This window comes from Phocoena phocoena, chromosome 10, assembly GCF_963924675.1.
Source record: "Phocoena phocoena chromosome 10, mPhoPho1.1, whole genome shotgun sequence".
In the NCBI taxonomy this organism is placed as follows: Eukaryota; Metazoa; Chordata; class Mammalia; order Artiodactyla; family Phocoenidae; genus Phocoena; species Phocoena phocoena.
This window is the reverse complement of record NC_089228.1, coordinates 5,860,702-5,874,513: the sequence shown is the minus strand read 5'-3', so window position 1 is coordinate 5,874,513 and position 13,812 is coordinate 5,860,702. Positions and strand designations below refer to the sequence as shown.

Sequence of the window (13,812 nt, the reverse complement as noted above, 5' to 3'; positions counted from 1 at the left end):
CCTTTTCTTAGGATGGTTGGTGCTGTGATTCGAATGTTTGTGTTCTTCAAAAATGCATATGGGGGGCTTCCCTGGTGGCGCAGCGGTTGAGAGTCCGCCTGCCGATGCAGGGGACGCGGGTTCATGCCCCGGTCTGGGAAGATCTCACATCCTGCAGAGCGGCTGGGCCCGTGAGCCACGGCCGCTGAGCCTGCGTGTCCGGAGCCTGTGCTCCGCAACGGGAGAGACCAAAAAAAAAAAAAAAAAAGATAAAGGCAAAAATGCATATGTTGGGCTTCCCTGGTGGCACAGTGGTTGAGAGTCCACCTGCCGATGCAGGGGACACGGGTTCGTGTCCCGGTCCGGGAAGATCCCACGTGCCGCGGAGCGGCTGGGCCCGTGAGCCATGGCCGCTGAGCCTGCGCGTCCGGAGCCTGTGCCCCGCAACGGGAGCGGCCACAGCAGTGAGGCCCGCGTACCACAAAAAAAAAAAAATGCATATGTTGGAAAGCCAGTGCCCAGGGTTATTGTCTAAGGAAGTGGGGCTTTGGGAGGTGGTGAGGGCATGAGGGCAGGGCTCTCGTGAATGGGATCAGTGTCCTTCTAACAGAGGCCCCGGAGAGCTAGCTCTCCCCCTCCACCCTGCAAGGCCATAACTGGAAGCAGGTAGTCTGCAACAGGAAGAGGATCTTCACCAGAACCTGACTGTGCAGACCCCTTGATCTTGGACTTTCAGCTTCCAGAACTGTGAGGGATAAATATCTAATGTTTAGTAGCCACCCAGGCTGTGGTGTCGTGTTAACAGCCTCTCAGGCAGACCGAGACAGTTAGGAAGTTTAATAAAGACCCTTGGGGCTCCTCAGGAGAGACGAGGTTTTTTGTATCCAAATTATTTTCATTATTATTGTTCTTTCTTCGCTTTTATTGCTGATCATCTGCATGGGTCTGTAGGGAAAATCTTTATGAACTTATTCATCCAACACCGAATGCTCCTTGTATGCAGGATGTGTAGGTGTTAGGAATAAAAAGGCTTAAGAAATGGGGAGCTCTAGAGGAGCTCTGGATGGAGGTAGAAGACAGGTATTGGCATTACAGTGAATGCAGTGCTGGAATAAACGTGGAGAGTTAATGGTCGTTTCAGAAATACTTACTGATTGCCTCCTCTGTGTCTTGATAACAGACTGTGATGGGCCCTGGACATACAGAGAAGAATAAGATACAGTCGAAGGGCTAACAGTCCTCGTACTCTTTAATAGATGCCAAGTGTACCTCAGCTTTGCACAGGACCAGATAAATCTCTCTTACTCTGAGACCCTGGAAGCCTGATGGATCTCTGCCAGTAGTTAGCAACACAGGATCCCGTTCTCTACATTGTTTTAAGTGAGTTATCAGTCAAGTAGTATTTTATCAGGCACCAGCCGTCTTGCACTGGAGGGTGCTGTCTTAGGGTAGGGCATACTGATGAACCAGACCCCAACACGTAATGGCCCAAACACAGAGGAAGTCTCTTTCTTACCCCCTTAATAATCCAGGGTGGGGATCCAGTCTTCTTCCCTCTTACGGCTCCATCGTCCTGGAGGGCTTGCCTTTGCGTGCTGTTGAAAACTGAATTGTCACCTTCTGGTAGCAATAGATAGAGGTGGAGGAGAACCAGAGTGAAAATCAGAAGAGACACACCCACTCTCTTAAAGGCCCTCACGGGGTGGGGCTGCGCATCACCCCCCTCAGATTCCATCAGGGAGAGCTCGAGGCCTCACCTTTCTCGCAGGGAAGACTGGGAGACATGGTGCTGAGCTACAAGCATCAGAGAATTATTTCTGTTGAAGGAAAGGAAAATAGATTTTGGTGGACAATCTCTATACAAATTTGAAGCTGGTAAAAAAAAAAAAGTCCATTCCTTTGAGGAACATTTATCTATGTAGTCATAGGAAAGATTTTTCTTTTCTAAGCCTCAAGTTGGACTTAATAAGAGAAATAGAAGGCATAACGCCTGCCGTCAAAGAACTTAAGTAGTAGCTGAGGAAATAAGACTCAGATGCGAAATCGTCTGTGCAGGGCACAGGCTCCCTTATTCTCCGCTGTCTCGCTAGCACCTAACTCAGGTCTGACGTGTACTGGTTGCTCAGGTAGTTGCTAGAGTCAGTTGCACAAGCAGTATGAGGCCCTGGCTGTCCAAACGGGATGTGGTGTGGTTGGTGGAAAGGCACCAGTGGACTCTGTTGCAAGATGTGATGGACAGAAACTCAGACACTATTACAGAAAGCAGTAAGTAGCACAGTCGTGCCCCCAGACCGAGTGTGACTTAGGTTCCCAAAGCTCCCCACGGGCATGTGAAGCTGTGCACACGTAGCAAAGCTTTCTCCGGGTGTGAAAAGCGACCTCTGTGCTTCTTTTGGGGGAATCTATTCCATCCCGGCCACTCCCACTGCCTGTCTGTCCTGGAGGCTCTGGCCGCATGCCTGCCTTTGTCCAGGAGATTCCAGAACAGCCAGGGTACTTTCCTGAGTTATCACCGTGAGACTGAGAGACATGAAGGCCAGATGTCCAGAGGGAACATCCCCAGGCAGGCCCAGGCTTTAGGCCTTTGTGGGATCCATTCTTTACCTGGTTAGTGTGTACATTTTTGAGAGTTCACTGTTGGCTTTAAGAGCCGGGGAAGATTTCTAATTCTGGTTTTTTAAAATCGCTTTATTGAGATATACTTCACACACCATAAAATTAACCCTTTTAAAATAGACAGTTCGGCACTTCGTATATTCATGAGGTTGTGCAACCACCACCACTGTCTAATTCCAGAACATTTTCATCACCCCACAGAGGAGCCCTGTACCCCTTAGCAGCCACTCTCCATCCCTCCCTCCTCCCTTTCCTTAGCGCTAGGCAACCATGAATCTACTTCTGGCTTTATGGATTTGGCTGCTCTGGATATTTCATAGAAATGGAATCCTAGGAAACTAAACTCATAAATATCCAGGATCAGGATTTGGACTGAATTCTCTAGTTTCCAAGTCTAGGGCTCTTTCCAGTCCTTATCTGAACCACCTCTTTGTAGAACGAGTGGAACTTGAACCTGGAGAAACTGCTAGAATGGCTTTGCCTCCCATTATCACTTCTTAAATTCTTTCCCTTGGCCGCCTCCCCTGGTGGAACTTTAGTCATGAAAAATGCTTCTCCTTTGAAACTCAGCTTGTCCTCGGTAATTCACTCGCATGAGGACTCATGTCCTAGGAGTGTCGCCGTCCTGGCAGCTGCTTGCATTCTTGTGCTTTAGTTTCCTCTGCTCTCAGAGCAAGGCTTTGGCCTGGCATTCGCACGCTCGGGACATCTGGACTCTAGGAGGGAGGGAACCAGATTCGATCAGAGCATCCTTCCCTCTGTTTCAGCAGTCATTTCATAAAGCCGCGTCTGAATGTGGAAGGCCTAGTTTACCAACTGCTCTGCTTCCTTCTTTTTCCCTCTAAGCTTAATCTTGTCCCTTTGTGATTTCTTTTTCTCCTCAAGACTATCCTTGATGTCCTTATCTCACCTGGATGAAGAATATTCTTCTATTGGAGTAGAGTGGTGACAAACAGCCTGTGATCCGCTGACCCATCAGCTCCCTAGGAAGGCTCTGGCCTTTGGAAGTTACTTCTCTCCCAGGACCTAGCATTTGGTGGAACCTCCACACCTGTTCTAGGTTTAGATCTCTCCTTGCAGCGCTCCCCACCTCCCAAACCAATTTTACTCAGACTCCAAAGGAAGAAACGCCGGGTCTTTTAAACCGTACAGCTACCATCAGTGTAATCAGTAAAAATGCATCCTCTCTGCAGTAGTTGTGACCACAGTATTCAACTACTAATGAAATGAGCACTGTTTTCATTTAGCATCTGTAACCTCTGAAAGTTAATCATTTTAGAGATGAGACCAGGTTTTTCCCCATCTGAGTTTGTGTTCAGTATCATCTCATCCTTCTCCTCCCCTGACCTTGATTACTCTGAAGCCTTCGGTGACAGTGCAGAATGTGACACACATGTGGCACAACATGGCCACACAGGTGGCCCAGGTGCAGCGTGTCTCATCGCATTGTTTGGCTCCGATGCCCATGGGGCCATGCCCTGCAGCAGCTCCATGCACAGCCTGTTCGTGGCAGGAGAGGGCATGGGGTAGGCAGAGGAGGGAGGCGTGCCCCTGCCCTCAAGGAGCTTACTGTCCTCAGGGTGGGTATATGAATGTTAGTCTTGAAAACACTCTAAAATAAATTATGCTTGTTACCAGAGAAAGGCAAGATGGATGGCTTCCTGGAAGAGGAGGGTTTGCAGCAGGGCGTTGACGCCTGGGAGTGCTTGAGTGGGGAGTGGGCAACACAGTACCTTAGAGTCAACCAGTTCTGACTTGAGGCCCCAGCTCTGCCTATTATGTGACCTTAAGCAAGTTACTTAAACCTGAAGTCAGAGAACAAACTCTTGTGAGAACCGAAACCTTGTATAGTTCTTGGCGCAGTAGAAGCTCCATAAATCATGTTTCCCTTTCAGGTGAGAGATGGGAAAGAATTTTTTTAAATGGGAAAATAGCTTATATTTGGGGGCAGTGGAAGAAGAGCATGCCGAGGGATTAGGGGAAGGGGAATATAGAGGCTTTGGGGGGGTATAGTGCCTGTTTTTACCTCTTAAGCAATGATATTCATCTTTTTCTTTTTTGCGGTACGCGGGCCTCTCACTGTTGTGGCCACTCCCGTTGCGGAGCACAGGCTCCGGACACGCAGGCTCAGTGGCCATGGCTCACGGGCCCAGCCGCTCTGCGGCATGTGGGATCTTCCCGGACCGGGGCACGAACCCATGTCCCCTGCATCGGCAGGCGGACTCTCAACCACTGCACCACCAGGGAAGCCCGATATTCATCTTTTTCCAAAGAAATATGAATCAGTCTTCTCTTTGCCCTGCAGAGCACTGTCCTTGTCTCCCATTGTAGTCTGGTTTGTTTGTCAGTCCCTGGCTCTCTGAGTCCCAGCTGTGCCTGTTAACCATGTTTCTCTGTATCCAGGAATGCTCCCACACCAGCCCGCTGCTGCCCGGCGGTTGGAACGCTGTATAACACCAACACACTCGAGGCTTTCAAGGCTGCAGATAAGAAGCTACTTCTGGAGCAAGCAGCAAACGAGGTTAGCTGGGAAACATAAGGTACCTGTCATATTTTCCATGGTCCCGCAGGCATGATGCCTCTGATCCTGAAGTGCATGAGTCTGTTATAGACGCTAGTATATAGCCAGTGTTCAAGCGTAACTGTGGACTTCCGCGTTGACAGGAAGGTCGGGGGGAGACAGCGAGGCTCTCGCCTGGGGATAGGCTGGAAGGTCAGTGCAGGGCAGGGTGTGAAAGCTCTGCTGCTGATGTCTGGTTAGCATTTCGCAGCAGCTTGACCTCTCTCTGTGAGTTCCGTTCCTCTGTCTGAATGCATTTGGGTTCTCTGTCCTTCACGCCCCTTGCAGAGGCTTTCTAGTTCTAAGCACTGTAACGCTGTCCTAACCGGTCATGTAGTCTCTCCAGCGTCCTCAGGGCTGAATCTAAATGGCTGCGTCTCATTCACAAGGCTCCCTGTGGCCTGGCCTCTGTGGCCCTGTGGCCTTTCTGTCCTGTCACTCTTGCCCTCGCTGTCTTTGATCCAGTCATAGCAAATCACTTAGAATTCCTTCCTTCACCACTTTTTGTTCTCTCCTCTCTCCTTGGGACGTGATGTTCTCTCTGCCTGGAATGTCTTTCTTTTACTTCTTCACATCTGAGTTAGTGTGAGGAATACATGAGGGGCAGTTTATCCCAGCCCCTCTAACACCCACTTAGTTGATGGTCTTCACACTAGTCTTAGAAAAGAGTCTGGTTTATGTGAGGGTCGTGGTCAGAGAGGGAGGTCTCCTGCCTTTGGCCTGAGGAGGGAGTCCTTCCCGTCCCCTGGGCTGGGTGACCATGGCTGATTAACTTGGCCTGCGGCTCGACTGCTGCTGGCCTCCTGCTTTGGCTGCACGTGTCAAAGGCCGACTCCAAAGAGGTGGGTCAGGTCTTAGGCCATCATCGAAAAAAGCACGTTGCTCCCCACAGGAATCCTATCCTCATCCCTCATCCGAGGCTCAGCCTCCCGCAACCCCCAGCAGTTCCCGCCCCACCCTGGTTTTTCAGAAGCGGGGCCTCCTCTCCTGTGGTCCAGCTCCTCCAAGGTTATTATTTCAATAGCAGGAACTTCTCTTTCCTTGTTTCCCTCTTCCACTCACATGTGGGCAATGGCTCTTATTGACACAACTGTTTGTCTTGCTTAGTGACACAAAGTTTAGCAACTAATCTTCACTACTAAAACATCTTGCAATCAGCAGCCACTGACCAGGACCAGCTTCTGCTTCCAGTCACAGTCCGTACTGAGTATCCATACTCTTGATTTTTTTTCTTCTTCAGGGAAAGATAATCCCAAATAAGACTTTTAAGAAATCCCTGTACATAGTTCAGATCACTGCCTCCGGAGCACCTCCCTGGCTCCTTTCCCTCCCGTGTCCTTAGCTGAGGTCAGGGCTCCTCCCAGGAACTGTCCACCCTCCTGCGAGGGCACCTGCTGCCTAGTGGCGTACAGACATTGACGCCTGGCTCTCTCACAGCCTGTTGGCTTCTTGAGGGTGGGGACTGTGTCTCCTATTTCTGTAGCCCCGATGTGCTTGCTCTGTAGTTGAGAATAAGTAAATATTTGTTGGAGGAAGTAACGAAGCCGTAAACAGGCTGGTTGCCTCCTCTGATGCTGAGCCCCACTGAGAGGAGGCTTCTGGGTTCTCTGACTTTCCTCAGTCTCTGCAGGGAGTGGGGCTGGGGGAGAGGCAGTGTGAAGGGGGCAGAGTGAGTGGTGACACACGTCACTGCCCATGATGAGTGGTGCTGGGCCTGCGGGCAGGAAGGGCTTGCTGCTGGGCAGCTCCACGTGTGTCTGGGAGGGAGGAGGCCCTGGCACCTGCCTTGATGCTTTTCCTTCTTCTGGCAGATCTGGGAATCCATCAGATCGGGGGCTGCTCTTGACAACCCTGTCCTCCTCAACAAGTTCCTCCTCTTGACATTTGCGGTAAGTCCACGGACTCGGCTGCATCTAGACTGCTGACTGCCCTGGCCAAGCCCAGTGCGCCAGTGGGTCAGTCTGCTCTCTTCTCCCTGAAGCTTTTCCCTTGTGTTAGTCAAGTCATGGCTGTTAAAGAAATGCTCTGTTAGTGGCCGGATGGTGCTGGCCCTTACCACTGATGCAAAATTAATTCATTCTTACTGATCGCACTGGTGGTTGTGGCCTGAATCTCATCGTTTAGGATGTGACAGTGTCGGGTTCCAGACCACAGTTCATCATTGCTAATGTCTTTGTTAAGTTCAGCGCTGCAGAGCTCAGTTGCTGGGTCCATCGACATGAGGAACAGGTAACGACTCAGGGATCTTAGCCATCCCCAGGTGGCTTCTAGATGAGAGGGGATCACCCTACATAGCTTGTCCACACAACTGTGTTTTTTTAAGAAAGAAAAATATTTTTTGCAAGTGAAACCTAATTAAAGTGAACCTTAAGGGCAGCCTTGAAGAGGAGAAAAAAATCACATTAGGGTAACATCTGCTGCCTAGGGAAGCAGGGAAAGGATCTGGTCGTGGTGATGGGGAAAGTGGGAGGAAGGTAAGGGCTGATTGTAGAAGTACCAGCTACATGCACACGTGCACACACGTGTGTGTGTATATACATATATATGCATACATGTGTGTATCCATATATCTACATATAAAACTAGTTTATCCTTTATAATTCTGTTGACAATATAATATTCTGTCAAGTGTATGTTCTTTAGACTCAGGTATGTCTAGGTTGTTGTCAGTCTTCACTATTACAAAAAAATGTTACAGTGAGCAACGTCGGCCACGCTGATTTTCTTTTCCTTTTTATTTCTTTATAATACATTTTTTGGGGTGGGCATGTAAACGTACTGATGTTGACACGTATTAAGTGTGTTGGCTGTTTCACCCCAGGTTCATCCGTTTCGGATATTAACCCTCTTCCCTACATTTTTCTTCCTTTTTTCGTTTGCCAGTTATAGGTCTTGCCTTCTTCGTCCCCCACGAACTAGTCCTCCATTTCTAACTCACGCTGCCTCTCTGATGTACCGCCCAAGGCAAAGGAGAGAGAGACAGGGTCCACACTGGAAGCGATACCCCAGGGGGCCATCTACAAGGAGCACATTTTCCAACAAGTTAAAATGCTTTCTGTGTGATAGTGGCGAGATAGAAAAAGGTTCACATTCTTCAGGGGATTGCTAGGCCCAATTTGGCATGAATAATTTGTAAATTTGAGTAATTTTGTAAGCTCAGTACTAGGATAAATATAAGCAGTGCTAATTAAAGACTTTGGTTTTCTTACTTTAACATCAATACATTTTCTGTACCAAGAATTCTAGTTAGTATAATCTAGTTGACAATTTGCATTTAACTGAGAAAATAGTCTTAGCTCCCACTTAAGGTTTTAAGGCATTTCCCAGAGTCATTATGTGCATTGGCCCTGTTGCCCTTTCTACTGAGCATTCTTAGCCTGACTTTAAAAAATTTAAAAGTCTCTGTCTTAAAAAATCATCAGACACAAAGGGCTTTATGTTTAATGTAATCTAGATCCTTTGTATCCCCAAATAATTCTAAGAAATTCAAGCCTTTTGACTTCTGAAGATGACTTGATGAAGCTTCTTAGGAACTGTGAAGTCCTTCATCTTGAATTGTTTAACCTTTTACTAACGAACAATTATGAAAAATCATTTAAATACAAAGAACAGAGAATAATCTCTGGAGGTGTTTTCTGCTTTCCCTTCTACTCTTTTTAGGACTCAAAGGTACAGACACTTTATGAAGTTCAGTTTTTCAGTTTGCTTTGCTGTTGTTAAAGGGAATTTGTTCTTAGTTGATCAATTAGTGGGCAGAATTAAAGACTGTGGGAACTATAATTACTAGACTTTTTCATCTGGACACACATTTATATGTAAGTTTATATTTAAAAAGTCATCTAGTATGACTCCATTTACTTGAAAAGCCCAGAACAGGCAAATCCATAGAGACAGAAAACAGACTAGGAGTTTCCAGGGGTTGAGAGTGAGGTGAATGAAGAGTTTTCTATGAATGGTATTTCTAACTCATAAACCAATGGGGAGCTTCTGCTGTTGGAGTTTCTTTTTGGGGTGATGAATATGTTCTGAAATTGGTGGGGATAGTGATACAACCTTGTCACTGTAGTAGAAAACCACTCATACGCTTCAATGTGGCGACTTTCGTGGTACGTGAATTATGTCTCAAGGAAAGGTCTTCAGCCAGCCATCCCCTCTTTATTCTTAGCAAGATTCGAGAGGAAATATTAAGTAGCCAAATAGACTGCATAGTGGTCAGTGGTAACGGACTGGCGGGGAAGCTGTCAGATACCCACATAACCATGGGGTCCTCCCATGTGAGTGACTCAGGCCACACCTGGTGTAGGAATTCAGAGGCGAGAGCGTTTGCCCTGAGTGGGAATGGCATCTAGAACAGCCTCACAGGTCACTGCCCCTTCATCAGCTCCCCTGGTCAGGGGGCAGCCACATACACCCCTGAAGATGTGACCTCTTATATCATCGATGCTCCTTGGCTTGTAGAAGCTCTCCTGTGACTCATACAGCTGATCATGTACTTACTTTATCTCCGCTCCCTGCAGAGACTGAGCTGCCCGAGGGCTGGACTGGGTTTTATTCATCTTCTTCTTGTCAGAGTGTCTAACATTTTGCCTTGTACACAGCAAGTGCTTAGTCGTTGACTTGAATTTCACCAACATGGCATTTCTGAAAACGGCATTATATTATCTCAGGCATATATAGGTTATGAATAGAACATTTTAATAACTTTAATAGCATGCTTAGTTCATTCAGTTGTGAAAAGAGTGGTAACTGTTTGGAGGTCGTACCTCCACAGATGGCACACTATGTATGTGTGGAACCGTGAACAGGAGCCTAAGTATTGGAAGTAGCATTCTGCTCTCCTCTCTGCCACTTAGTATCTTTGTTTTGTTCAAGCTTTTTCACCCCTCTGTAAGCTTCAGTTTCCTGTCTATAAAATGGGACGATAACGGTTACCTCCCAGGGTGATTTTGTGTATTAAACAATGATGCCGACAATGTCAATTACTTACTGAATACTTCCTGTTAGCAAGTGGCCTATAAAATATATTATGTCTATCATGATATATTAGTGTGTGGTGTGTGGGAATATTTTGGATGAACACAGAGTTTCCATATCCTATCATGAGTTCTGCTGGAGATGAGAATTTCTGACAAGCTGGTTGTATGTTGCGTGCATTAAAGTTTTCTGTCTTACGTAGCTACTGGGAAGTTAAATTAATAGGTGCATTTCAGTTTAACCATTGGCGCTGTTCTGATATGTTATATTGCTTCTTCCAGGATCTAAAGAAGTACCACTTCTACTATTGGTTTTGCTCCCCCGCTCTCTGCCTTCCAGAGAGTATACCCCTCATTCGGGGGCCAGTGGGCTTGGATCAAAGGTTCTCACCATCACAGGTATCAACAAATAAAACAAAATGCGGGTAAAACTGGGTTTAACATGCATGAATAGTTTATCTAGCTCATTTTAAAGACACGCTGGCACTCGTCTGGCTGAAGAGGTGGTTCCTGTGGAATCCCCCAAAACTGGTACTGGAAGCCGACTTACCTGCACAGTGTCTGTAAGTGCATTTTGAAGAGTGAGCAGCGCTCCTCCAGGTTCTCAGCAGCATTGGTTGAAATGCTAAAAGCAGTGAGGGAGGCATTACAGAAACATTTTGAAAGACTGCAGGAATTTGCCAAAGTGCGGTCTCTACTCTCAGTGTGGGGATCATGAGGCAGTATACTTTGGGGAGAGAGTCTTTGAAACCAAATAGAAGATCTCCTCCTTCCTTTGCGCCAAGTTGCAGAGCTTCTACATTAAGAACAGTACATGTAGAGCTAGTCTTTGCAGTTGAAGAAAGATAATAAGGTCATTAGAGATGGTTTCCAGAAGAGCAGTGAAAATAATCAGGTTGGTAGAACACAGACCCTCACCCCCCAAATTCTGATTGTCGTTGAGGCAAAGATTGAGTGGCAAGGTGACTTGAATTCATGAAGCGCGACATTCGCTGAAACCCTGAATTCCGAAGCCAGGGAGTAGCCCTTATTAATTAAAAATAATAGTAAGCTCAGTTACTAAGACAAGTCAAAGGTTATGGTTTTGTGGAATTAATAGGAGAAATGTAAGTGGGAGAAAAAGAGTGTTCCTAGGGATTGACTGGTGATGGGTTTGAGGTTTCTTTTAATGGGGACAAAAATGTTCTCAAGTTATTGGGGTGATGGTTGCAAATTCCTGTGAACATGCTAAAAACAACATTGAATTGTGCACTGTGAATGAGTCAATTGTATTGTAAGTGAAGTAAGCATGTGTCAATAAAGCTGTTAAAAATTATAGAAAGGGTCAAGGAAAAATTCATCCTGTGGTAGATTCATGCTTGGCTGTCACAGGAGAGATAATGTTCGGCTACCTCTCTAAACCTTTGTGGTGACATCTTAGGGAACCGGGAGCCATCCTGCTGTTCCATACAATGTCCCTTTGTGCCCCTGTCTGAGACACTTCACCATGCACATGGAAAGCATCATATAAAAGTGAGGTGTTATGATTTGGGGCACTCTTATGTTTGTTTGCTGCAAAAGTGTGATCAGTCGTTTACAGTCTTCTGGCTTGAAAGTAACACCTTTTATTTTATGTTGATTTTTAGCTCAGAACTAGATGTGTAATTGTCTAGAGAATAACTCAGTGTTTCCTGTTTTCAGATTCAAGCCCTTGAACGAGCATATGATGATCTTTGTCAAACAGAAGGAGTCCCAGCACTGCCTTACTTCTTAATCAAGTACGATGAGACCATGGTGCTGGTTTCCTTGCTTAAACACTACAGTGATTTCTTCCAAGGTCAGAGGACCAAGGTCAGAGAAACTTTGAGTATCATTTTATTATCCAGTAAGAAAATCTGATGTTCATGTTATGATAGACCACTGCAAAATTTGTACTCGTTTAGGTTTCTTAAGCCCTACAAAGAACGTTTCAGAACATTTCTTTATCTTTACCCTCTTCCACCCCTGCAGTTCCCAAATCAGCTCCTCCGCCAGATTTTCTTAGCTCTGTGACACCTCAGAGTAATTTTGGATTCCTCGCTTCCTCTTAGTGGTAAAGTTATTTCCGTTTTTCTTCCTGATACATTTTGTATCTATATTTTCATTTATTGCCAGAGCTACCATGCTAGTTCAGGTCCCGGTCCTCTCACTGCTAGACAGTGAGAGTCTCTTGCTTCCCTGTGGGAAGGATCTCCCTCAGACCCCTCACGTTCCCTGTGTTGTTCACGGATCAAGAGTCCACGGTGTCTTCCTTCTGCCTCCAAACCACCTTGCCTGCCTCATCTTCCACTGTTTTCCTCACAAACCATTGCTCCAGCTAAGATTCGCTGTTTTCCACCAGACATGCCCCCTGAGCAAATACACCTAGAACTTTTCCTCCATCTCTCTTTGTCCTCGTGTTGTTATCATCTTCCTGAAAGAGGTCCTGCCTGTGTGGATTCTAAGAAACTCTCTCCCTTGCTGAAACCCTGCCTCCACGGTGAGGCCTTCTCGTGGTGTGGCAGGTGTGACCTGTCCCCTCTGACCTCGCTGCCCTTGCCCCCCGACCTCCCCCTTGCCTGCTCCACTCACTCGCTTGCGCACAGTGCCTTTTGTGCTGTTAGGCTGTGGGCTCTCAGAGGGCAAGGACCAAGTCTGACGCGCCCGTGTCAGCGTGGTGGCCAGCCCTTGTCCCAGGCCCTGAATACAACTCTTTTGAATGAGGGAAAGAGTGCTGTCTTTTCGATGTGGTGAGGTACATAGTAAGGTGTCCTAGCTGTGTCGGACGCCGAGAGTTAAAACTAAAACAATTCATGATGAGCATTTTGCAGTTTTGAAATTAAGTGGGAGAACTTCGGTCACTGTGTAGACGTATCAGAGCTGAGAAGAGACAGGCCTCTCCCTGGTGCCCTGACTCTTAGCCTGAACTTCAGATAACCTTTTGTAAGTACACTTTTTTTCTCAAACACATTAGCATTTTGTTTTTCAGAGGGAGCCCTGTTTAAATTGATGACTGAGGACTGGATTTTTATTAAAATTCTCCCCCCCACCACCACCCCAGGCATGTTCACGGAACTGTAGCTAAATTAGTAGCCGCGAGACCAGCCATTGATGATTTGAAGCCCAGTTGAGGGCGAGGCCGTGTTGTGACGGCAGGTGGGGCGAAACGGCCTGGGTGTCAAAGCAGCTGGATTTCACGTTGTGTGTGGTGAATGCGTGGTCCTCCCCAGAGGGCAGCTCTACTGAAATAACAGTTTGCAGAGCACGTGACAGTTTAAAAGGGGCTTTCATGTACTGGATCACGTAATAACTTGGTGAAATAGGTATTCTCAGTATCTGCATTTTCTGTTTGACAAAAATGAGACTCAGAGTCACACTGCCGAATTGTCTCATTCCAAAGCCTTTGCACTTTCTTCCATTCCATTCTCATGTCACTGGGGGAGAGGCGGTCCCTGCTTGACATTTGGAATCAAATAAGCCTGGCTTTGATACCCAGCATTGCCACCTAGTAGCTCCGTGAACTTGGGGATTTTGCACACCCTTTCTTCACCTGGGTCTACCTGTTCTGTGGTGCTAATCCTACCTCCTGCACAGCTGCTGAAGGTGAAATGTGATGATGTGGATAAAATGCCCAGCATAACAGCAGGTGCTCACTTTCTTTCTTTCTCAGCAGCAGCCAGTTTTTTT

At 46.9% G+C, this 13,812-nt stretch overlaps 1 protein-coding gene across 1 annotated transcript in view; it reads left to right on the top strand.

Moving 5' to 3' along the window:
- The window catches only part of ATG7 (autophagy related 7), a 243,980-nt gene that overhangs the window by 19,520 nt on the left and 210,648 nt on the right, over window positions 1-13,812 (top strand). The window contains exons 4-7 of the mRNA XM_065884527.1: window positions 4,999-5,116; window positions 6,967-7,044; window positions 10,411-10,527; window positions 11,809-11,958. Coding sequence (XP_065740599.1) covers window positions 4,999-5,116; window positions 6,967-7,044; window positions 10,411-10,527; window positions 11,809-11,958 — 463 coding nt within the window. The remainder of the gene's footprint in view (window positions 1-4,998; window positions 5,117-6,966; window positions 7,045-10,410; window positions 10,528-11,808; window positions 11,959-13,812) is intronic.